General features: G+C 35.5%; 2 protein-coding genes across 4 annotated transcripts; one reads left to right on the forward strand and one right to left on the reverse strand.

The window, feature by feature from the left end:
- Positions 1-576: 576 nt before the first annotated feature.
- On the reverse strand, positions 577-4,437 carry EXT-LIKE (hydroxyproline-rich glycoprotein family protein). 2 transcript variants are annotated; one of them, XM_078309620.1, is made up of 7 exons: positions 4,154-4,437; positions 3,983-4,083; positions 3,245-3,354; positions 2,882-2,957; positions 2,264-2,404; positions 1,877-1,954; positions 577-1,455 (listed from the first exon to the last, which is right to left on the reverse strand). In XM_078309620.1, the coding sequence occupies exons 1-7, from the start codon at positions 4,245-4,247 to the stop codon at positions 754-756; spliced, it is 1,302 nt and encodes a 433-aa protein (XP_078165746.1). In that variant the 5' UTR covers positions 4,248-4,437; the 3' UTR covers positions 577-753. The 2 variants fall into 2 exon arrangements, with proteins under 2 accessions (XP_078165746.1, XP_078165747.1); XM_078309621.1 differs by having other exon boundaries at positions 3,983-4,079; positions 4,154-4,430.
- An 8,806-nt stretch (positions 4,438-13,243) lies between these two features.
- Positions 13,244-19,104, forward strand: MAP65-1 (microtubule-associated proteins 65-1). Of its 2 annotated transcripts, none has more exons than XM_078309918.1 (11): positions 13,244-13,428; positions 14,178-14,261; positions 14,359-14,454; positions 14,673-14,876; positions 15,336-15,593; positions 15,743-15,958; positions 16,445-16,600; positions 17,142-17,453; positions 17,913-18,000; positions 18,086-18,234; positions 18,565-19,104. In XM_078309918.1, exons 3-11 carry the CDS (start codon positions 14,383-14,385, stop codon positions 18,835-18,837), a joined length of 1,728 nt encoding a protein of 575 aa, XP_078166044.1. In that variant the 5' UTR covers positions 13,244-13,428; positions 14,178-14,261; positions 14,359-14,382; the 3' UTR covers positions 18,838-19,104. The 2 variants fall into 2 exon arrangements, with proteins under 2 accessions (XP_078166044.1, XP_078166047.1); XM_078309921.1 differs by having other exon boundaries at positions 13,325-13,680.
- Positions 19,105-24,198: the final 5,094 nt, after the last annotated feature.

Here is a 24,198-nt window from a genome sequence, read left to right on the forward strand (position 1 = left end):
ACTATTAGTTTCATCATTAAGCAGATTTAAATTATTTTAACGGATGAACGCCATCTTACAAATAACCAAATTTGATATCACAACAAAAACCTAATAATGGAGGGCATATCACAATTATTAATTTGTTAATTTGGATAATATTTTACCGATGGTTGTCAAACATATTTACACGGATTTAGATAAAAAAAAAAAATTTACACTGTATTTACTCAAAAGAAAACATTGTAGTATTGCTCTTGTACGAAACGTATTAAAAGATTTAGAATTTTGTACCATTTCACCAATACCAACGTTCCTAAGTACATTTATCACGCCAGTGCTTTCAGATGAAATAATCATATTCTGCCACTGATGCTAAGCATGCAGTGTAATATCTCCACTTCAGATGAAAAACAATAGCATACAACCATTATACCAATTCAGCATGTAACAAGTCTGTGAAACATGCCCACGGGCTTTCCCTCAAAAAAAAAAAAAAAGGTCTGGAAACCATTTATTACACACCATCATCAAATCTTAACACAGGAGCCAGAACAAGATTAAAAACACCCTGAAAGGGGGAATTCACAAGTATTATGAAAATTTCAACATGATAACCATATACGAGAGTTTCCAATCATCAATCGATTCCGAATTAATACGTTTCAAGCCAAAGCACTAGAATGCATATACATCATCAACATTATATCTTCTTTTCAACATCTCACAAGTCCTCTAATGAAAGAAGACTTGAAAAAGAATAGTTCAACCTAATTAATTTATCTTAGCCACAGGATTCGTCAGGAGATCTAGGGCACGCTTAAGATGATCAACTGCAACCACCACATCATCAAATGCAAGTGCACCTACTGCAAACCTAGCTGCCTTGTGTGCCTCAGATATCTTCTCCACCGATGGCTGGTAGGAGCTGTCATAATGGTAATTCTCTGCAACCGGCACAAACGGTGCAACTGGAGTGTTCTTAACAGGAGGGGCAGCAACAGGAGGGGCGGTAACAGGAGGAACAGTAACAGGAGTTGAGGGCGGGGGAGCTGCAAACACATTCTGGAATTGGTTCGAGTCAGTGTAGAAAGAGGTTTGATGAGATGGTACAGAAGGTAAGGTGCTGTCATGGAAACTAGGGTAAGATTGGAAATTAGGATAAGGAAAAGAGGTGGAAGGGTTATCGGTAGGGAAGGAGTTCTGTGTATAGTGTGCGTCTTGGTGGTATTGTTGGGGATATGAAGCGGGGTCAGGAGGTGGAGGTGGGGGTGGGTACTGGGGTGCATCTGTTGGAGATGGATAGCTGGAAGAGGTGGTGTAAGGGGGAGGTGTGTAGTGAGTAGGCGTGGGAGAGTGCTGGGATGGGGTGGGGTCAGGTGGAGGGTGTTGGTTTAGTGGCGTGTGATCAGTTGGTGCTGCTTTGTAGTTGGAAGGGAAGCTCATTCTTCTTTCTAGATCCTTTTCTAGAGATTGCTACAGGAAGAAAACTTTCAAATTTATTATTTATAAAATCATTGCTACCAACTGCTATTATATTAACACCAATTTTACTGCCATTAGTTTTTTCATCTTTTATAGAAAAAAACTTAAAATTACTATTGTACTGTGATCATTAGCAAATGCTAGATGATAGTACTATTATGACTATAGAAACCTTCCATCTTTTATTTACTCAAGACAACATACATTATCAGCATATACCAACTTGTACTCTAGTTACCCTCGTATGGTGCAAGGAACAGGATTTAAAAAGTTTATGGAGACTAAAAGATAAGCAAAAAAAATGAACTAAAAGATAAGCAAAACCAGTGTGTAGTATACCCAAACATATGCTGTTGCACCAGTTCCAATCAGATCAGTAACAAAAGCTTGTCAGAAAAAAATGAGAACCAACCTTATCTGAGGGTTGAGGTGGTGGCCTGTCAAAACTGCCTTGCTGTCCCATAGAGAAACTTTGACTTCTTCCCAAATCCTTAATTCCATAAACAAAATTAAATGCCATTAAAATGATAAAGAAAAAAATTAGAGAAAGAAACATACAAAAAACTTGAACATGTTAACAGATAGTGCATATACGTAAAGAACTCATGATTGTGATACCAAGTTAAAACCATATAACTTTCAGATTCAACTATACACACATTAAAGAAGGGATCCCAAATTCAAATTCAACTTATCTAGAATTCTCTACAATTTTATGCAGGCATTTGAGACAACCTAACCTTGTTGAACAATAGAGACTGAATAAAAAGTCACAATAGATCAGAGATTAAAGAATTACAACAGATCCCGAAGGGGAGTCAGATGGAGAAGTCATATCCTTCTCACCACCAGGTGGACCTGGCTCAGGCATTCTTCCTTCTTTTATTGCTTTTCTAATATCTGCCGCTTTCCATATTGCATATTTTTGCTTCTGCTCCAGCTGTAAATCAATTATTCAACAATTAAAAACATGGATTGTTATTTTGCATCTGCTCCACTTTGCTGGTTAAGTTCTAAATGGTTTTTATCTTTCTTTGTGCTTCTTATGGGGTACCAAATGCAATATTTCTCATTTAAACAGGGACAAGCTAGCCCAGGGGCAGAGGTACTAACAACATATGGGGTTCAATTGACCCCCATTTGTTTTTCAAAATTTTTGTGTTTATTTGTGATTTTCTATATAGTTCAGAATAAAATGCTATGGGTACTGTAAAATTAACCCCCATTCACAGCATAAAATTTATATGATTGACCCACATTCATGTTTAACCCCCATAGTTTGAAGGTCTGGCTCCACCCCTGAGCTGGCCAATAGCATCACTCAGATGTCTATACAAAATTAGTGAACCATATGATAAAAGTAAACAAACCAAATTAAGATAAAGAGGACAATACAGTAATCACCAGCTAGACTTACCTCAGGTTGGACTTCACCGAACTGGGTTAGAATCTCAAAGAAAATGCTAGCTGCATAGAAAGTCTTTGCAGTGTTCCTGAAAAAGAAAAACTCATTAAAAAAAAATAAGTTGAATGGAATGCAATGGTTTGCTGTTCTATGTTTATTCATGGTTATTGGCATCAAAAATAGATGTGGCAGGTGCCTGTTATTCAGGTCAGGATGGCGGTGCCGGATACTATTAGCAGATAGCACCAGGGTGGCCACAGGATTTGTATATCTGTTTTTTCTATCTTTTTGGTGCTCATGCACTTGGCTGGGATGTGTGCATGTGCTTTTTTTTTTTGGGTAGAGGGGCAAGCAGGAGAGATTGGATTACTGTACAAGTCAGCTCTGCCGGCACGATCTTGCTTGTCAGCTTTTGCAAATACATTTGATGCAAATCCCTCCAGGTATAGGTTGTCATCAGGCGCAAGATTTAGTGTCTTTTTATCCTACATGAAATGCAACAGCAGATACATATTTATATGCATCTTGGCTGATAAACAATGGAACTTCCTGTACCAAATTATCCCAGTCAAATAGTCTAGAGAAAAACTTTTGGATGGAAAGCAAGGTTTATCTAATTTTCCTTGTTGCTCAGATTAGCCACAAATTATCCTGAAGAAACCTTGATTTTGCTATTATAAATCAACTTGACCTGAATCAATCTTATTATTCCCAATTAAGACTAAATCTGAGTAAAGGGAGATACAAAGTTACACAATTAAAGGAGAACAATGAGAAAGACTACACTGGGGAGAAGGGGCTGACGATATAAGCCTACGGAAATACTTTCAAATAATGTTCATTTCATAAGCTCTAGAACTGCAGTGCATATAATTTAGAGCTGACTGACAGTATAATCATATAATAAGCCACCAAGAGAACATTAGTGATATTGGAAAAAAATAAAATACCAAAATAGAACTAATTTCAAATCTACATATTCATTCTCTTCTTATCAATTTAACTGAAGTAAATAAAAACAAGTAAAAATAAAAGAAAAGAACCGATCGGAGTCTACAGTGGGCTTTTTGCCTATCCTACTACTCCAGAAGAAGAAAAGGATCAGAGATTAACCTTTTCCAGCTGATTCATGAGAGATATGAGAATACTGTTGGTGGTCTTGGTACGATCCTTTGCAGGAATTTGCATACCTCTCTCCATCGCATACAACCTACCTGTATTTCACGCTTTAGACACAATCGAACCAAGAATTAGAGAATTAGACCTAGGGTTAGAGCTACTCACAGTAGTAGGCGACGAGAGGTTCGTGCTTCTGCAGTTCATCAGCTCGTTGTAGGTACGGGAGAAGCACCTTTGCTGGCTCCGCGTCACTCGCCATGGCTAAACCCTAGATATCTTAAGAGAAAACTCGAGATCGACAAAGACAGAGATGATACGCGATTGCGATAATGAAAAATCGGAGATGTGTATCAGTGTATCTATTGACAAAGATCGAAAAGGAAATTATTTGGAACGAGTAGATGGAGATGGTTTTCTTCGTTGCGAAGAATGGAGAAGCGAGCAGGAAGTTAAACTAGACCCCCTCCAAAGCAGACAAATCGGTATATTGGGCCAGTTGGAAACCAACGAGAAAAGGCCTATAATTGGCGTTTTGACCCGGCCCATTTTATACTGACCCCACAAATTCAAATGCGAGAGGATTAGAACAAAATACAAAATCAGCAGCGAAGATAATAGCCGAATGATTGGAATTTGGGAGAGCTGAGGTGGCACGTGAGTGGCATGTGATTTTCTGTACCATCGGCCCCACCACTGCTGAGTGCTTTTCGAAAACGGACAGGTCAAGATCGTAGTATCGTATGCTCCCCGTCTTCTCAATTCTTGCAAACGGGATGAGACATGCTCTCCATTTTCGTTGTCCTGCCCCTCTTTATGAGAGGAGATTTACTTGATATATTTTTTCTTTTGACAAATATGATGATGTTTATAAATAAATATTAAATTTCAAATTTTATATATTATTAACATAATTTATGCCATATGTGTATTATAATTATAAATAATGAGTGGATTTGGTTAATGTTGCATCCATAAATCAAGTCACTTGAAACTTCGATGGTCCGAAATTAATATTTCTTGATGTATCGAACAATAGTTAAATTGCATAAAATTTTATTCTCTGTGTGTGTTCAATAACATACCTATAGATTAAAATTTACAATTTAATTTAATCTATTTATTTTGAAACATCATTGTGATTATTCAATTCATCATGTTATAATCATTGATAAGTTGATAATTACATATCTGGCAAGTTTCTCAATTATTGATATCGCAATAACAAATAATTTATTATTTTAGATGCTGACACTATTGACGTTTAGTCGTTTATTAAATAACGTGTTATCAAAGTTGTGCTATAGTATATCAACAAAAAAAAACAATATTATACTTATACTACCTACTTTTATTTAAATTAGTATTTATTAGATTTGTAATTAAACAGTCAAAGTAGTTGTCTGTCATTGAAAAATTTAGATTAAAATAATCAATATTGACCCAATTAAATTTTAAGTCCAACATACTATTAATCATATTATATGTAAATTATTCAATTCTAATCTAGTTATCACTCAAAAATATCATTCGTATATACTTAATTGCCAAATAAATTAATAACGTTTGCAAACACGGGAGACTCCAGTACATTGAAGCTGGAGAAGATTGTGCAGGAAAAAAACACCTCTGTAGAGAGGACAAAGAATTTGGCCCCAGACCAAGGACCAGAGCATGGAAAGTGTAAATAAAAAGCTGAAATGCACGACGCAGCGGCATGGTCGCTTGCTCAGTTGCTCTACCGTTAAGCATCATACCGACAATCATTTCTTTCACGAATCTTAAAGCCATGTGAATTAGGTTCGTTCATCTTTGTTTTACTTGACTGTTAGACTTAGACACTTCTTCTAATAGTCTTTGACTTGGTCCCCTGCCCGGGCTGCCCCAGGGTTTGGCTTGTATCTCAAAAAGTAATCATTTGGACAAGTTACGAATCTTTGGCGGAAATAGATCCAAATATTTTTGGAAGATAAATCCTGAGAGATGAGACTGTCTAAATTTTTATCTGACCACATGGTCGGTACAAGACCATATTAGGTTGCTGTAAAAAAATAAAATAAATTAAACGGTCGATTGATCAGCTATCTAGTGGGTGGCGGTCACAAATAAATGGAAGCGTCTAATTATCCACAGCCTTTTATCCATCATTTGTTCACAGCTTTGACTTGCGCGAATACTGTAAAATTATACAATATATCACATAAAACTTATCAGTTAATCACAAAACATACAACAACTATTTGAAGTAGTCTCATTATAGTTAGAAAAACATTACAACTTGCACAACATGACAAAAAAAATGTACTTTCAAACTGTACTTTCGAAAATTGCAGTTACAGGAAGTTATTGCCAATTAGAGTTAGTTATTAACGGTTATTAGCGGTTATTGGCAGTTAGAGTTAGTTATTAAATTCCCCACTGGGTTGAATTTTCTATACTGTAAAATTGAATCTTGTATACTGTAAAATTGAATCTTGTATACAGTAAAATTTAGAATTGAATATTGTATACTGTAAAATTGAATCTTGTATACTGTAAAATTGAATATTGTATACAGTAAAATTTAGAATTGAATCTTGTATACTGTAAAACTGAATCTTGTGTACTGTAAAAATGAATCTTGTATACAGTAAAATTGAATCCTGCATACTATAAAATTGATCCTTGTATAAAGTAAAGTTTTCAATTGAATCTTGTATACTATAAAATTAAATTTTGTACACAACAAAAATTAGAATTGAATATTGTATACTGTAAAATTCAGTCTTGTATACAGTAAAATTTTCAATTGAATCTTGTATACTGTAAAATTTTCAAATAATACTGTAGATTTTCAATTGCTGCCGTCGCGGCCGTTGCTGCTGCGGCCGTCGCAGCCGTTGCTGTCGTCGCGGCCGTCTCTGCCGGAGCAGAAGAGAAGAGAGAGAGAGAGAGAGTCTCGCCAGGATTTTTAAAAGAGAGAGAGAGAGAGAAAAGGAAAGACGCAATTACTAGTGTAGTACTAAAGCTCTGACTTACTCTTGTCTGCCTGAAGTGATATACGCAATTACTTGATTTGAAGCAATAACAGCAATTTCGTCTTTAGGTAAGAAAGGAGCGAAGCAGCCTAGAGTAGCGAAAGAAAGGAAAAAATAGAGAGGCGGAGGATTGAGAGAGAGATCTGATTTATAAAAAGAAAGTATAGTCGTTAAAATCAGTTAGAGTGGATAAGGTGGTGGACAATTTGTGGACAAACATTAGTGGACAAAGAACATTTCTCTTTTTTTATACAGGATCCGTAGGCTTTTTAGTCGGTCATTTATTGTGTTATGATTCTTGTATACTGGATTGTTTAGTCTATCAAATCAATTGATTTGTCCGATTAATCTATTACATGCTTTGCATTGTGAATCTTTTCTAAATGATAATTCCATTCAACTTTATTAATTTATAAGAAAGTTAAGTTGATATAAATTTATTCGATAAGTTTAACTGATCACATTAATTATTTTAAATATATTATGAGTATATATACATAATTTTAATAGAAACACAAAATTATCGGTAAAATTTTGATTAATCGGTTACATATTGATTAATCGTTTGACGATATTCCGTCTTTTTGATGAGCGCATACTATTATTTACAGCACATAATCGGTGTGTATTGTATAAGAAACATGAGAAATAATGTGTTGATGACTGAATTTGTTTTACAAGTGAGAAAACTTATAAAACTAATAAGGAGTTAGGCTAATATGACACTAGTGTTATATCAAACTAAATAACACCACATCTTAAACCCTTAGATCTGCTTTAAGATTCGTACAAAATGAAGTGCTTGAACAGTAAAAGCGGATAGTACGAATCTTAAAGCAGATCTAAGGGTTTAAGATGTGGTGTTATTTAGTTTGATATAACACTAGTGTCATATTAGCCTAACTCACTAATGAGTTAGTTATTAAACTTAGAAATACAAAATTATAAATATATTTTTGAGAGCACAGGCAAACTCTATAAATTTATTGCAGTACTAATAATTAATTGTTTGATCTTTATTTAAGTGTCAACAAAATTGAACCGTTAATTTTTAAATTGTTTGATAAATGACTAATTGTTTGGTCATTCATCATAGTTGTCAAATAAATTATTGTTGATAACTTGATATAACTTATCTACAGACGTAATTGTACATTTTCACATGATTGTGGCCACATAGAATCCTAATCTGAGGCACAGTCCAAAATATTTTCTGTCACTGACACGAATATTGTCATAAATACTATTGAATCTGAGTAAACACTGTTACTAATTTTATAATTATTTTTGTTGGCGCCAATTTATTGTTACGACTCACGATTGTTGATACTTCGTAAATGTAATTGAGATTCGAAACTTCTAGATTTATTATATTGTTGAAAATTTGTAGGTTTTGCCTTTGAACTATTTTTTTTCATAAAAAATTAAGAATAAATTAATTCTTGAACTTGTCGTTATAAACGGATCTTGATATAATGATCTCAAAACAATATCGTATTAGTCCCATTTTTTTATAGGATCTGTTGAGGAAATCGAGCGTTTGAAATCCACTCGAATAATTGCTAAATTAATTGAAGGATGAATACATGAAAATTGATTCGATTAGAGATTTATGTTTAAGAAAAGTTAACTTACACCTAGTAATTGTTCAATCCTAGTACCAACCACAAAATAGAACCCAATGATTAGCAGACAACACAATCTTCCTTGCTAACCAACATACAACATCAACAAAAAAAGAAATCAACACTTATTCTAAGCCACCACATGGGGCTGAAGCTAATCCGCAACAAAAGTCTAAAGATACTATGAGCAATAACAAAAGAAGGCAGCTTGTGCCTTAGCACTCCATCTAGTGTTGTTCTTCTGCATAGAGTACCATCTGGTACTCGAACTCAGCAAAAGATGTCCCTGCATTCTAGTCCACTACGCCATCGTCTGGGTGCCAACTAGCCAGGGGAATAACATCTATGTCCACTGGCATCCAAAGAGACATGCATTCATGTACCTGCGGCTTGACTTGACCTGTCCAATAATGAACCGAAGATATAATTAGTAAAATAATTTGCCGTATTGTTTTTTGCTTACTTGATTCAAAACATAGCTCGTTGCGATGTTTCCAAATCGTCCAGCAAACCGCACTAAACATGAGTAACATAGCAGCTTTTTGATGGGGAGGCAATTGTTTAGCAAAATGAACAATATCTGAAAATTTAGTCCAGTGTATACTAGCCTGCTGACATGACCCCATGAAGAACCAAATTTTTTTAGTGAATGAGCATGTCACAAACAGATGGTCTTTGGTTTCGGGTTGATGGCAGAAATGACATTTAGTATCACCTTGCCAACTTTTTTTCAACAAGTTATCAACAGCAATGATTCTATTTTTATTGGTCAACCACATAAAGACTCTATTTTTTTTTATAGGAATTGGGACTGTCCACCACAACATAGCATGGCGCGGTTTGATCCCTCGGAAATTCAAGAATTTGTACAGGGACTTTATAGTAAATTTCCCTTGTGCATCCCATCGCCAACTTAGTTTATCCTCTAAATGAGTAAATGATAAATGACTAATAATCTCGAGCAATTCAATCCATTCAGAATATAGAACTCCATATAATGATCTCCTAAACAGAAGGGCATCCCCTTGTGTGTTGACTACCTGTCGAAGGGTAATGTCAGCATTAATGCAAATTTCAAACAAATATGGGAATTTAGTTGCCATGGAGCAATCGTGGTACCATATATCTGACCAAAAGAGAACAGAACTTTAGATGCCAGGTGTATATTGTACACTAACAAAGCCCAAATTATCTAAAGAAGAAATTATTGACCAAAATTCAAAATTGGTAGAAGAAGAAGAAAAAATGTAGTTAGTCAAAATCATGTGTTTCCATGCACTTGTATAGGAGGGGTCTTTGAGTTTCCACCACCATTTCATTAGTAGTGAAATATTCATTTGTTTTAAATCAAGTATACCTAAGCCCCCAAATTCTTTAGCTAAACAAGCCGTGTGCCAATTCAACAGTGAATACTTCTTCCTAACCGTTGTACCTTGCCAAAGAAACCTGCATCTAATTTGATCAATTCTTTTTATCACAAACATTGGTATCTTATATATCGATAGGCAGTATAGCGGTACAGCTGATAATACGGAGTTAAGCAAAGTGAGTCTCCCCCCTATAGATAAGAGACTACCCTTCCAATTTTGAAGTTGTTTCTCTATTTTATCAATGAGAAAAAACCAATCAGCTTTTTTAAGTTTGATCCGATTGACTTCGATTCGAAAAATTTATAGTTTGCAATTAATTCGATTTGAAATTAGTGTTGTTCGTGCAATAATCTTTTTCGTCTATTGACTAATTTGCAAAAACATACAATTATTGAATTTTATAATTTCTTCTATTTTTTAAAGATATGTAGGTTCAAGTCAAATAGAATTGCATTATGGAATACTTGGACTGAATAAATCATGAAGACTCTTATGAAGAACATAAATTGTAAAATCAGAAGATTAGTCAGGTAAGCTTGAGGCTGTTTAAACAGGGACAAACGTTACCAAAACGTTGGTAAAACGTTGTAACGTTTTTAGCACGTCTTGATCAAAACGCAGAAGGAATCTAAAACGTTGGTAACGTTTATAGAAACGTTATAACGTTTTAGGATTGTCAGAACTGCTGAAGCACAGCTGTACAGAAACAACTTGAAACATTGTAACGTTTTTCTAAAACGTTGTAACATTTCAGAAATGTTAAGAACAGCTGTATCAAATTCAAAAATCAAGTCACAAACGTCATAACGTTTTTATTAATTCTGAACTTCAAAAATTCATGTTTTGATCAATATTTTTACAGTACAAAACGTTATAGAAACGTTAGACAATCGTTATAACGTTTTGGATCATTTAGCTGAGCTGTCAGAAAATTGAAAACCTAGAATCGCATTATGAGATAAAATGTTGTAACGTTTTAGCTCAAACAGCTCATTTTTTAGCTGACTCTATAAATAAGGGATTGAGCTTTCTTCCCAACCCATCTTAGCCGATCCTAATCTTCTAAAAAGCGATTTTCTGAGAGCTTAGCTTACTCCATTGTTGTGAGAGCTTAAAACTTCAAAATCTCTCAAACAACCTCAAACCCACTTCACTAATCTCAAATTAGATTAGATTAGAGTGATCTATTGAGTGTTTCTCTTGAGTAGCTTGAACTAAGAGACATTGTTCTCATCTCTTTGAGTTGACCGTTTGACTTCCCGCTTGGTGTGTAAGGGCTCCACGGTTCACAAGTTCTAATCCTTTCGTATTGGGTAATAGAAAGGCGCACCACCTGAGGTTGCGAAGCCCCGGAGACGTAGACCTTTGTTTTGCCGAACTCCGTTAACATCCCGCGTGTCAAATTTCTCTAAACTAATCTATTTACTTTTAATTTTTGAGCAATTAGAGATGCACTTAGTATAACAATTAGTTCGTTATGAAACAAATTAAATCAGTTCAGTTCAAATCTTATTCAAACTCAAACTCAAATTGGTATAAGTTGGATTTCGTTTGATTCGTTTGCAGCCGATACATCTAATTCAATTAACATTTTAGCAATCTACTTCAATTTTCATCATAAACCCCGGCAATTAGGAGAAGCATGTGCATATCGTCACGACACTGCCATGTGTAATTTCAACATTTTTTTGGAATTACTTCGTAATAAATGCCGCTGGTCCCGGCTTTATTCTTTGACCGTACCAGACGATATGCTTGACGTAACGGACATGACTTGTCCATTATTATAGACAACCGGAGATATTCTGTTAATTCATCGATTGTTTAAGGCGCCTGTTTTTTTCCTTCCGTTCAAACGTTGAAATGGAGAGTAACTTTCTACTGAAATAACAGGGTTTTGGAATCGGCGAAATTGCAGAAGTACAAGTGGACTCTGCTGGAGGATGCTTCAGGAAGTGTGGTTTGCACCAGGCGTATTTTAATTTTCTCGATTGCCGCGCCCTTTCCTTTTGACTGTAGTTTTACTTTTACTGGCCTACCCCTCTTGCAAGATTTAGCGAGGCAAAGATCAATTATTCAATTAACTATTTGGTGTAATTTTGCTGAATACACCTATGAATTTTAAATATTTAGTCGTAACTGGGTTATCTTATTTGTCAGCCTACTGACAATATACCATGCGAATTTGAATATTACCCCCAAGTCATGAACAAATTTTTTTATATATAAATATATGATTGATTGTATGGTTACATATACTTGTTCGCTGTTATTATCTTTAAAGGTTTAAATTCAAAAGTCTACAATTTCTCTATGTTTAAATTATACTTATATGTCAAATAATTTAGAACCTTTTTTCCTTCATCAAATATTAAAAAAAAAACTTGCGAGTTGAGTTGAGTTACATAGTACAAATTATTGACTTGCTGGAGCTAGACCAAAAATAACTTAATATGTAATTATATTATTTAATTTAATATTTCTAAATGTAAATATTACGTTAAATTATGATGATATAATCAATGGAATATCAATATCGCAATAGATATAACTATTTAGTTATTTTACACGTTTGTTTTTAAAATAAAAGAAATAAGTAAAAGATAAATAATCGAGCTAGCTCAAGTTCAATTTGAATAATTGTTATAAGACGAGGGATCCAATTACACCATAAAAATGGTGACACATTTTGACACCATATTTTTATAAGTCATTTTTGCTATTTTAAAATTCAAATAGACAATCCGAACCGTTCAACATGATCACCATATTAAAATGAGCTTGGAGACCAAATTTTACATTTTTTGAATTTTTTTTAGTATTTATTAAGATGTGTACAAAATTGTTGTTTTCAAGCAATTTTGGACCATTAAAAAACAACAATTTAAAAAAATTATAAATAAATAGTAATAAATTTCTAAAAAAATGTAAATTTTGGTCTCCAAGTACATTTTAATATGGACATCGTGTTGAACAGTTTGGATTGATTATTTAAATTTTAAAATTGAAAAAATAATTTATAAAAATATGATGTTAAAATATGTCACCATAAAATAATGTAATTGGATCCCTCCTCTTGTTATAAACTTGTTTCTCATCGAACTGCTTCAAAATTCTTGCTATCCAAATCCAACTCATACTATCTACCTGATTTAATTTTATGTAATTATTAAACATTTAAAGGTATATATGTAAAATATTATTTAAATATAATAATAAATTAAATAACTTTATTACGACGCTCATGTGCTCGAGAACTGCCTAGTGCCGCTAGTTACTCCGGTCCCCAGTTTCTTTTAAGTTTTTACACACTCACTCACTCTCGCCACTCGGAGAAAGAACAAACGATCTCTCTTCTTTCTCACCTCAGATCCCAAAGGGAAAAAAGCCGAATCTGTTAGACAAAAACCCTAGCACTCAGATCCTACATTGTAAGCCTTTTTCTCTCTCCTCTCTCTTTCCTTCTATTTTTGTCTCGCTTTTAGCTGTTGCATTTTGATCTTATCTCGTGATCTCGCGAGCAACCTCTTGCTTTTCCCTTTCTTTAAGTTTCCGACGAGCCTTTGCTGCCCCAGATCAGATTTGTCGTCTCAGATCTATATTTAACTCGATCTGAGGTAACCTGTGGGTTTAGATTTTCTCTGGAGTGGGTTTTGCGAGGGTTTTACTCTTGATCTTGCAAGGTTAGAAGAGGTTCAGTCGTAATGCACTGTCAATTTAACTTGATCGGACAACATTCATTCGTTTTATTTTCTAAATTCCGTGTTGCTTTGTGTTCCTACTATTGTTCAAGGTCTTCTTGTTGTAATTCCTTGATTTGAAGGTCAGACTTTCTGATCTGTTAATTTTTGTGCTGGTGAACCTTAATTTGCCATACAGCTAAACAATTTCATAATATGCAGGACTTGTTACGCAGAATATGCTTACTTTTATGACATGCACAGCACATCCAGCTTTGATTTCTAAAATGCGATGTTAAGCAATTCAATTGTTCCTCAATACTGTGTTAGGTTCAGTATTTTCGTTAATAATTACTACCTGTTAGTGAAAATTATCTTTACCAAGGTATTTCACAGTAACAGTTGTGAGATAATTAGCATGGACTGTATAATTTACTAGCTACTACTCTTGTTTAGCTTTGTTCATTTATTGACTGCCTGTGACACGGTTTATTTTGTAGGAACTGGAAGCCTATTCTGCACAAACATCAAGTCAATTTTGCAGTCATCATTTGCTTGCTTGGCCTTCCTGTTTGGTTCTCTAGGTATCTAGATATGATTAATACCATGCAATTCCCATTTAAATTGTTTTAACTTTGTCTTGCAGTTCTCTATTTAACCATGCCTCTGCTTTGGATCCAGATTTGAGCCTCCTACGTATTCTTAATGGCGATCACAAGTACTGAAAATCCATCTTTTGGGGAAAACACTTGCGGCTCATTGCTGCAGCAACTTCAGGTACTCCTAGTTGAAATTTCTTTATACAAGTAATGAGTTATACTAAACACTGTATTATATTGGCTTTCAAATAGAGGCTGAAATAAATTGGAAGTTATACAATGCCCATACTCATAGTTGAAATTTCTTTATAATATGTCAAATTGGATACGTCATATCTTTTGTTCAAGAAATGAACATGGAAAAAATAGTATGCATAACAAGAGCATTCTATTCAGAGAATATGGAATGAAGTGGGTGAGAGTGATGAAGATCGTGATAAGATACTGCTTCAGCTGGATCAGGAATGCTTGGATGTGTACAAAAGAAAAGTTGATATGGCGACTCAGTCAAGAGATTTACTGATCCAAGCACTTGATGATTCTAAAATCGAGCTTGCTAGGCTCCTCTCTGCTCTTGGAGAAAAGACCATTGTTAGAACTGTAAGTAAAGTGACTGTGGTGCCTTTTCTGAATGGTTATTTTTTTTAATTGGTTTTATACATATAAGATGCCATGCAATTTGAAAGGTAAGACCTGTTTAAATAGGAAGAATTGGATAAATTTATCCTATCTCTCTACTACAGACTCTTCTATTTATGGGATAAGAGCCCCCAAGTGAACACTGTCAAAGGTTGGCCGAACAATCATATAATTCAAAAAAAATATTTCAGAAGTATATCAAATCTAAGAAGATGATAGACAAAACTGGTACAAACATGAAAAGGTTTCTCATGCAGCAAAAATCATGTTCTTAAATTTGTGTTAGTGCTATATGTGCACTAACCAATCAATCAAAATTCAAATTAAACCTTGCTTCATGACCACTGACACAGCCATTCTAGTTGATCTCCATTTGAACTTCTGAAGTGCATATTTGAATTAATAATGACTCTATCGCAGCCTGAGAAATCATCTGGAACTATCAAAGAACAGCTAGCTGCCATTGCGCCGACACTGAATCAGCTGAACAAGCAGAAGGAAGAGAGAGTCAGGGAATTTGTTGATGTGCAATCCCAGATCGAGAAAATCTGTGGTGAGATTGCTGGGACACTTGAGGTGGGCGATGATGTGGGTCCACCGGAGGTAGATGAGGATGACTTGTCTCTTGAGAAGCTTGAGGATTTTCGTGCTCAGCTTCAGGAACTACAGAAAGAGAAGGTCAGTTGTTGCTTTATTGATCTTGTTTTACCCCTTTTCCCCATCTGTTCCCTTCCAGAATCTCAGAATATCAGAATTACTGTTAGATGTTCTGAATTTCGTTCCTTAAAATGGTTGATCCTCTTAAATTGATTGCACTGTCCTGGCAGAGTAACAGACAGCAGAAGGTTCTAGACTATGTGAGTGTGGTGCATGACTTGTGCACCGTACTTGGTATGGATTTCTTCAGCACAATAACTGAGGTGCACCCCAGCCTAGATGATTCGATTGATGTGAATTGCAAAAGCATTAGTGACGATACTCTATCCAATCTTGACAAGACTGTTGTGTCTCTAAAGGAAGATAAAAAGACAAGGCTGCACAAGGTATGTGTTACTTTCAAGAAAATGTTCTGTCACTGTCACTATTAATATTGCAACGTTTTGTTTAGGTATGCTAATTTACTCTTTTTGACCAATCAAATTCTTTACTAATTAGCAGATAGCTCAAATATTGAAGGAAGATATTTTAAGTTGACTAAATTGCCCTAATTTTGTTGTTGTTGGGATAGTGGTTATGCATGTGGAAACGATTCGCATAGTCCTTTAATACACATAGCAGGTTTCACTTGAGTTGTCTGATCATTAAAATGCTCTTAAATTGTCAAATTTATCAAAAGCTATGTATCAATAATTCAAAAAAGGGAAAAGAGATTATTGATTGAAATTTTAGAACATTCTAAACGGTATATGAATTTATGCTAACATGCAAACCATGGATGTCTTAAGTTTAGCTGCATTATATAGTAATCCTTGTCAAATATAAAATTTTATGGTGAGCTATAAATTTAAATACTAGTTCCTTTTTGCCAGCTTCAAGAGCTAGCAATGCAGCTGTCAGACTTGTGGAATCTCATGGAGACCCCAAAAGAAGAGCGTAGTTTCTTTGATCATGTCACTTGCCACATGTCTGCAACTGTTGATGAGGTCACAGCTGATGGGGCTCTAGCCCTTGATTTGATTGAGCAAGTAAGCTTGACTGCTAAGATCATACTACTATTTTTGCCTTAATTTCTGGGGATCACTGTAGGAACTTTGGAAAGCAACTAGGATTATTATTATTTTTTTTTTTAAATATATAAGACTAGTGGATAGGCTTATCTTGTAAGCAAGTGTTGATAAAAATTGGGTTTAGGGCAGGAATTAATTTGGGTTGTTCTCTTTCTCATGCGGAACATGAATCTGATTTGAGGGTAAGAGGAAATGTATTGTTCTATTCAATGTCACTAGGATGGCTGGTTCCTTTTTGGAATGAACTACATCCTAGAGTGGGAAACCCGAGACAAAATTTCTTATTCCAATTTAATTAACCTTTGCAACTTATTCCAAGACCAAGATTCAACAAAAGGAGTTGGAGACGAGTTGATTTTCTCAAAGTTAAATATTTAGTTACCAATTTTCTTTTCTCCCAATAGAGCACTGCTATGAGTGTGCCAAAACAAAAAAGAAAGAAGAAGAATAATGTTTGAGCCCTTATTTCTTTTGTTCTTTTTATTCATTTTTTTATTAGGCTGAGGTGGAGGTAGAGAGGCTAGACCAGCTTAAATCGAGCAAGATGAAGGAGATTGCCTTGAAAAAACAAACAGAGCTAGAAGAAATCTTTGCTACTGCACATGTAGTGATTGACACAAAGACATTAAGAGAGAAACTTATGGTTCTGATTGAAGCGGGGAGCATTGAACCTTCAGAATTAATTGCTGACATGGACAACCAAATTCTCAAGGCCAAGGAGGAGTCTTTCAGCCGGAAGGATATTTTAGACAAAGTCGAGCGGTGGATGTCGGCTTGTGACGAAGAGAGCTGGCTTGAAGATTATAACCAGGTGATGCTTGTAATTCGTTAACATTTTGGCATATACCACACAGTACAGGTATCCTGTGTGGTTTTTCTTTACAGTGTTTGATTTTTTTTTCCAACTTTTTTTTATAACTGTATTGCATTTATTTTAATCTTTTTTGGAGTTCTCCTTCATCTCTTGAAAGCAGAAAATGGGAATGCTTTATGTATTTAATTCTTCTTGTTATCAAACTAAATAAATTTTAAAAAGATTGATCAAACAATAGAGTGGTGACCGACATTTAACATGAAGTACTTTTGATATTTGGAGTTTCAAAGAATAGTAATGACAGACATCACATATAAGTAAACAGAATATATTTGGAGTATCATTGCAACTATAGTCCTGAGAACAATCAAGTATAATTCATTAGGATCATTTGAATTTTGTTATTCTTTCTAGGTGTCTCACTCAACTTCTTAAAATCCTTTTAATTTATGACAGGATGAGAACAGATACAGCTCAAGCCGTGGTGCTCATTTGAACCTCAAGCGTGCTGAGAAAGCTCGCATTTTGGTCAACAAGATTCCAGGTACATGTTTATCTTTTCACCACTTTGATAATTATTTTCGTTTGAAAAGGTATCTCATCCATAATTTGCTATATGGTCTTTCTAGCTCTTGTTGACACACTGGTGGCAAAGACAAGAGCATGGGAAGAGGACAGAGGCTCATCCTTCATGTATGATGGTGTGCCCCTTTTGGCCATGCTGGATGAGTACCTCATGCTTCGTCATGAGAGAGAAGAGGAGAAGCGCAGATTAAGAGTATGTTTTTGTAACTCAAAACTCCATAGTGCGTTGTAAAACCAATTAATAGTGAACAGATCGTATTACCTTAATGTATGGAGTATACTGATGTATTTGCCATTGTACTTGTTGGGTATATTCTAGACACATGCTCTTATTTTCCTGCTTTTTTTAAGTTTATTCTCAAACTATTGTGAGGTGGTGGTCTTAATTGCAGTTTAAAAATTAAACCATCATAACTTGAACTATTGCCATGTGGGGTAGCATACTATACTGCCTTGGTAATTAATCTAAAATTCCTTTGTAACTTTCAAGGCTAAGTTAGCTACATTTATTTACTTTTATTAGGATCAGAAGAAGTACGTCAGCGAGTTGGTAGTCAACGACCACAGTCCTAACAAACCACTCAGCTCGAAGAAGGTGGTGGGGCCAAAATCAAATGGAACCGCATCTGCAGGTCCAGCAAATAGGAGGTTATCTGTCAATGGTGCAAATGGTGTTCGATCTGCTGCCAAGGACAGGAGAGAAAGCTTGAAATCCCCCACCGCTTCAAATACTGTGACTGTTGCTGATGCAGCCTCCTGCGTGTCTGGCACCGAACCAAGTCCAAATTCACCCTGATTTGCTGGGGGTTTGTTGTGTTAGATATCTTATTTATGATATTAGGCGGTCACCTTTATTAATAATGTTCAGATATATATCTACCTTTTAGTAAGTTTTGTGGCTAGATTAAGTAATGCTAGATTTGGTAAAGTATTCTGATTGTTGTTTGTATCAGTGTTGTGTGTTTTGTGGCAGGTGATTATGAAAGGACTCGAGAGTCTTTCATGGATGTGTTTGTAGACTAGTACTCGAAAGTACTTAATGTTTGTAATTGTCTGAGGCTAACATCTAGTACTTTTGGTTTCTTGACTACTCTTGAAATCAAGTTACCATGCGATTGTTGTTGTAGTATGTCTCTCTGATGGGGTTGTCATGCATGGTTTTAGTTCTCTTAACCTCGTTGGATCCATAGCTGCTGTTACGTTACGAAATTTTTACAATTAAATTGAAATGATTTAAAAGGAAGAACCGATAAATTGTGTTAATAAAATGGAAGTTTAAACCTTAATTAAGGTTTCCCTAAATAAGTAAGTTAATTGTGAATTGAAACCGCGTCGAAATTTCGAGATTTCGGAACCTTATGGGCTCAGTGCGGATTAGATTGACCGCAGTGCGGATCAACCTCATCCGCAGTGGCTCAGGATTTTTCTGGAATTTTGACAAAAATATGACTAAGTAGTGAGTGCGGGTGAGGGATCCGCAGTGCGGATTAGTTTAGCCGCACTCATGAATTTCTGTATTGCACTGAATTTTTCTGAAATCGGCTAAGTAGTGAGTGCGGATGAGGTTGAACCGCAGTGCGGATCAGGTTCATCCGCAGTAGGCTCGGACTTTTCCTGGATTCGGCTGACAACCGACTAAGTCTCGAGTGCGGATTGGCTAATCCGCATTCAGGGTAATTTTAACCCTAAAACCCAAATTAAACCTTCTCTCTCTCTCACTTCACCATTATCCCAATTTCTAAGTTATTTTCGGTTAAGAGAGAAGGAAAAGATCCCGTGAGTTTCCGGTTCTTCCAGACTCCCGATTGTTGCGAGAAATCGAGTTTGAAACCGAGAAAGCAGCCGAGGATCTCTCAGAACCCTTCTATTTGGTATTTCTTTCTCTCCTTTTTACTTTCGAAACCTCGAATTTTCTCGATTTCTCGGATTCTCGTTTTAAACCCGAGATTTGTGCTCGAATTGCTCGAGGACTAGTTCCTCTACACTTCTTACTAGTTTGTTTGTCATTCTTTTTCCCGATTTCTTCCGATTTATGAAATCTGATTTCTAGGGTTTCGTGCCAAAATTGAAAGTTGGCCTAATCGTGATTTGATTTGCTTAACCCGACCAATTAGACTTGTAATCGGTAGGGTTGCCTCCTGATCGTGAATTTCTAGAACATTTAACGACTGATTTGAGATTTTGACCAAATTAGGGTTAACCAAACGGTAAATTGAAATGAACCGAGAACAAAAGTAGTAAAACGGTGATTGATGGTTACCAAAGTGACATAGTATAAGGCTAGAGGGCCTAGAAGGAATTGTGTACCGTTTGGTGAGATTTTGGTAAGAAAGAAGGAACCGAAAAGAATCGATACCAAACCATGAGAACTGATTTAGGACTGTACAAGCCCTAAGTAAACGTATAGACCACTGAACCCGAATTAAACCAAGTATACGTATGATATAGGTGTAGGCTCGGTCGAGCAAGAACTTGCGAGACCATACGAGACGTCCGATCCTTAGCTTAAGCGGTACGCTCGTCAAACAGGTGCGGGATTCTTGGACTTGTTTGATACTTTATTTTCAGGAATTAAACTGTTTATTCGTTTGTCATGTTGAATGATTAATTGTTGCATACTTTGGAATTCATACTGCATATTGATTCTTGCATAAATGAGAATGATTGAATTGTTTTAGTTAAGGTTGATTTGCATGTTGGTACGGTTATTAATTGTTTAGTTCTATGAATTGTGCTTGTTGTGAATGAATCTGCCAGGCCGACCTGTTTAGGTGGCTGGATAAGGTAACGGTGACCTATCCGTTGACCTGTGTTTATGAATTTGCCAGGCCGACCTGTTTAGGTGGCTGGATAAGGTGACGCTGCTGACTTATGCGTTGACCTGTGAGAATTTGCCAGACCGACCTGTTTAGGTGGCTGGATAAGGTGACGCTGCTGACTTATGCGTTGACCTGTTAGAATTTGCCAGACCGACCTGTTTAGGTGGCTGGATAAGGTGACGCTGCTGACTTATGCGTTGACCTGTTATGATTTTGCGAGACTGACCTATATGTGTGGCTTTGATAAATATATTTGTTGAGATTAAGCAAAGTTGACCTGTATAGGTAACTTTGATTTCCGTGTGTTGCATTGTGTCAAGTTGACCTGTATTGGTGACTTGTAACCGGACCTTAGGAAATGGTTAAGCCAAACAGCAATTGCAGATGGGTGTCTGATAAAGGGTCCAGCGGTTGGCCATCTGTAGGCGTCTGTAACCCTACAGATGTGGGTTTGATAACGGTTCAGCTCGAGAGAACATTTGTAATTGCTACAAGCCCAATTGAACTGAGTTAGGAATCGAGTTAAGCCAAAATATATGTTGTGTTTGAAATCCATATTGTAAATTTCGTAAACTGTGTTTCAGGTTGATTAACTGTTGTCGAGTAGTGGCATTCTGTTATTTATGTTTCTTATATAACTGTTGCATTGTTATTGTTTGGGTTTCATCTTTGAATATAGAGTTTGATTGCAAGTCCAATAATTCAAATGTGGCAAATTTTCGCACTGAGAATTTATTCTCACCCCCACCTTCCCCGTTATGTTACAGGTACTGGTGCGACGGATTCCGGAGAGGCACGAGAGTAGTAGGCCTTAGTAGCTTACCAGTATACGACCCTAGATGTGTTTTTGTTGTATAGATTTAGGGTAGGCCTCGTGGTTGGTATCCGGAGGAGATACTTATATTGTACTATTTACTGTCCAGACTGTGTACTCTGATTTTATATTAGAAACTCGTTTTGAATTGCGTGTTGTTTGGTTTAAATTGTGATTAGCCTTGTAAGCATACACGGCGTTGTATGCTTACGGCGGGGGACTGTTACTACCCGTGGCCGCGGGGTGTGACAGCTGCTGCCTTTATAGCTTCATGGGGCCTTGCTACAATGATTTGTTAAGATCCACACCTGGCCCAGATTAAAAGATATTCCCACTCTAATGGTGTAGTAGCCGTTGAGTTTTAATTGACCGCTGAAATCATGATGACAACTAATTCAAGTCATGATTGTTTTCATCGAGTTCAGACATATCAGTACTAGGCGGAGAGGATTTAAGTTGCCAACAAATGAGAGTATCATATTGGAAGTTTGGAACACTCTTGGACGTGCAATACTCAGATATTTTCCAATGGCGTTGAGTCTTAATTAAACTACTGTTAGTCTTAAAGAAGTGTAATAAATGTTGATGCCACACTATGTTTGGAATTTAGAAAAGAACTGCTCCATAAGAAAATTACGAGAATGGTTCTTTGTATCTCAGTTTCGAAATTGTAATGCTGGTTCGAGTGCGGTGGATTTCACTTCCTCATTTTCCTTCTTTTGTGTTAGCAAAAGAGTATTCGGTCCTACGTGTTTAATATCTGGTTGAACTATTTAACTTTAGATCTAAGTCTCACATTTAAAAAATATTATCTTAGTCAATATTTCTTTTTATTGAAATACGACAAACTATGTAGTCCACTACCTTTGTGTTCCTTTTGTTTCGTGATGACACATTTCGATTTATGAATCCAATAACATGTAATTTGACAGCTAGAAGATGGGGGGTCGAACTAATGTGATTGCCCCAGTTACAGTGAAGAACTACACAAAGTTTTGTTTTTAAAACGATACCTCTTAATGAAATAAAATGTTGGGTGGCTTTTTTGTGACTTGGTCATGTGCGAACCAATAGAAAAATAAATTAAAAAAGAAGTAGAAAATTCTTCAATCTTGTAATAAATAATCCGATGCCGACTAGACATGACCATGTGGCATATGTGATCCTAAATATGACCATGTGACTCGTTAGATACCTGAGGCCTGAGGGGATACTGAATCCGGGTAGAAATACAGAAGGAACGAGAAGATACCTTCTTTAGTCTCTGCTACCAGCATCCGCCAATTATTTGGCTTGTCAAATCATCTCCTAAATCACAAAACTGTATCAATACATAAATTATTCCTGTCCCAGCAGCCATAGAAACCAACATATGATACGTCTATCTAAAAACTAAACAGAAGCTTACATGATCAACCTTAACAAATTTTGAACATAAAATAAATGGTGGAATTTGAAAATACAACGGATGGTTATAGGTGCCGTGCATCAAAGCCTCTTCTTGGCAGTGTGTTTGCCCAAATATTGAGCGGAACTGTAATTTGAATACAAAGGAACCACCAACATCATCCCTAAAAGATATTTTATGTTATATTATTTTCTTTTTTCTTTTACTAATTTTTGTATTGCTCAGATTAGAGAAAAGTAATCTACATATATCTATATCATAACAGATATATCTACAATTTCATGCATTAATAAACGCGACAGTTTTGATATAATATTGTTGTCCATATAACTTATTCTTTAGTAATAAACGCCATTTTAAGTATAAAATACAAAGATACATGAATTTTTATTTTTTTACCAACTATCGACGATAAATTGGAATTCTTGATCAGGCGAGACACTTATGAAGGATGATGAATCACGAACATCCTTGTAAAACGCTTGATCGAGATTCATGTGCGGAAATCCCGTATGGATTCAACAGCTATGCTATTTATGTAGCAACTGCTGCACGGTTGATAACATAACCGCAAAAGCATACATCGTAACAGAGGCGGAGGTATATCTATGTAATGGGATCAATTGACTTTCATTTTTTTTTTTTCAAAAACTAGTAGTTATGTATGCTTTTTTTATATTTTTTTTATTGTAAAACGCTATGAGAACCTCAAAATAACTCTCATATTTTATATGAAAAGTTTATATTGTTGACCTCCATTTATTTTTAAAAGAAAAATTAGTTATTATATACAATTTATAATTTGAGAAACTCTAGCATTTCATATTATTTAGAATTATTCAAAAAATTAACCTTCATTAGTCAATTTTCTGCCTCCGACCCTGCATGCTCTAAATATTGATTTCAACAAACATATATTTCACTTTTGGTATTCAAAAGTAAGTCTTATTATCACAGTAGTATTTAGATACAGAATATAGGTCACAAATATGAAATTGGGAACGCAAAGAACAGAAGTGGCATTTACTCACCATAGCGATGACATTACATACCCGTCATAGAAAACTACTACACCTGAACTGAACATTTAGATATTTACACAACAAATTACAATAA

Source organism: Carex rostrata, chromosome 10 (assembly GCF_964058835.1).
Source record: "Carex rostrata chromosome 10, lpCarRost1.2, whole genome shotgun sequence".
NCBI lineage: Eukaryota > Viridiplantae > Streptophyta > Magnoliopsida > Poales > Cyperaceae > Carex > Carex rostrata.

Bases quoted from the DNA above. Each gene is read 5' to 3' on its own strand.
- EXT-LIKE (XM_078309620.1), bottom strand. From the start codon at position 4,247: ATGGCGAGTGACGCGGAGCCAGCAAAGGTGCTTCTCCCGTACCTACAA. The intron at 1,955-2,263 runs GTAATTCTTTAA...TATGGAATTAAG, and splicing joins ACTCCCCTTCGGGATCTGTT to GATTTGGGAAGAAGTCAAAG. The intron at 1,456-1,876 runs GTTGGTTCTCAT...TTCTTCCTGTAG, and splicing joins CACCTCAACCCTCAGATAAG to CAATCTCTAGAAAAGGATCT.
- MAP65-1 (XM_078309918.1), top strand. From the start codon at position 14,383: ATGGCGATCACAAGTACTGAAAATCCATCTTTTGGGGAAAACACTTGC. The intron at 16,601-17,141 runs GTAAGCTTGACT...TTTTTTTATTAG, and splicing joins CCCTTGATTTGATTGAGCAA to GCTGAGGTGGAGGTAGAGAG. The intron at 18,001-18,085 runs GTACATGTTTAT...TGGTCTTTCTAG, and splicing joins TTTGGTCAACAAGATTCCAG to CTCTTGTTGACACACTGGTG.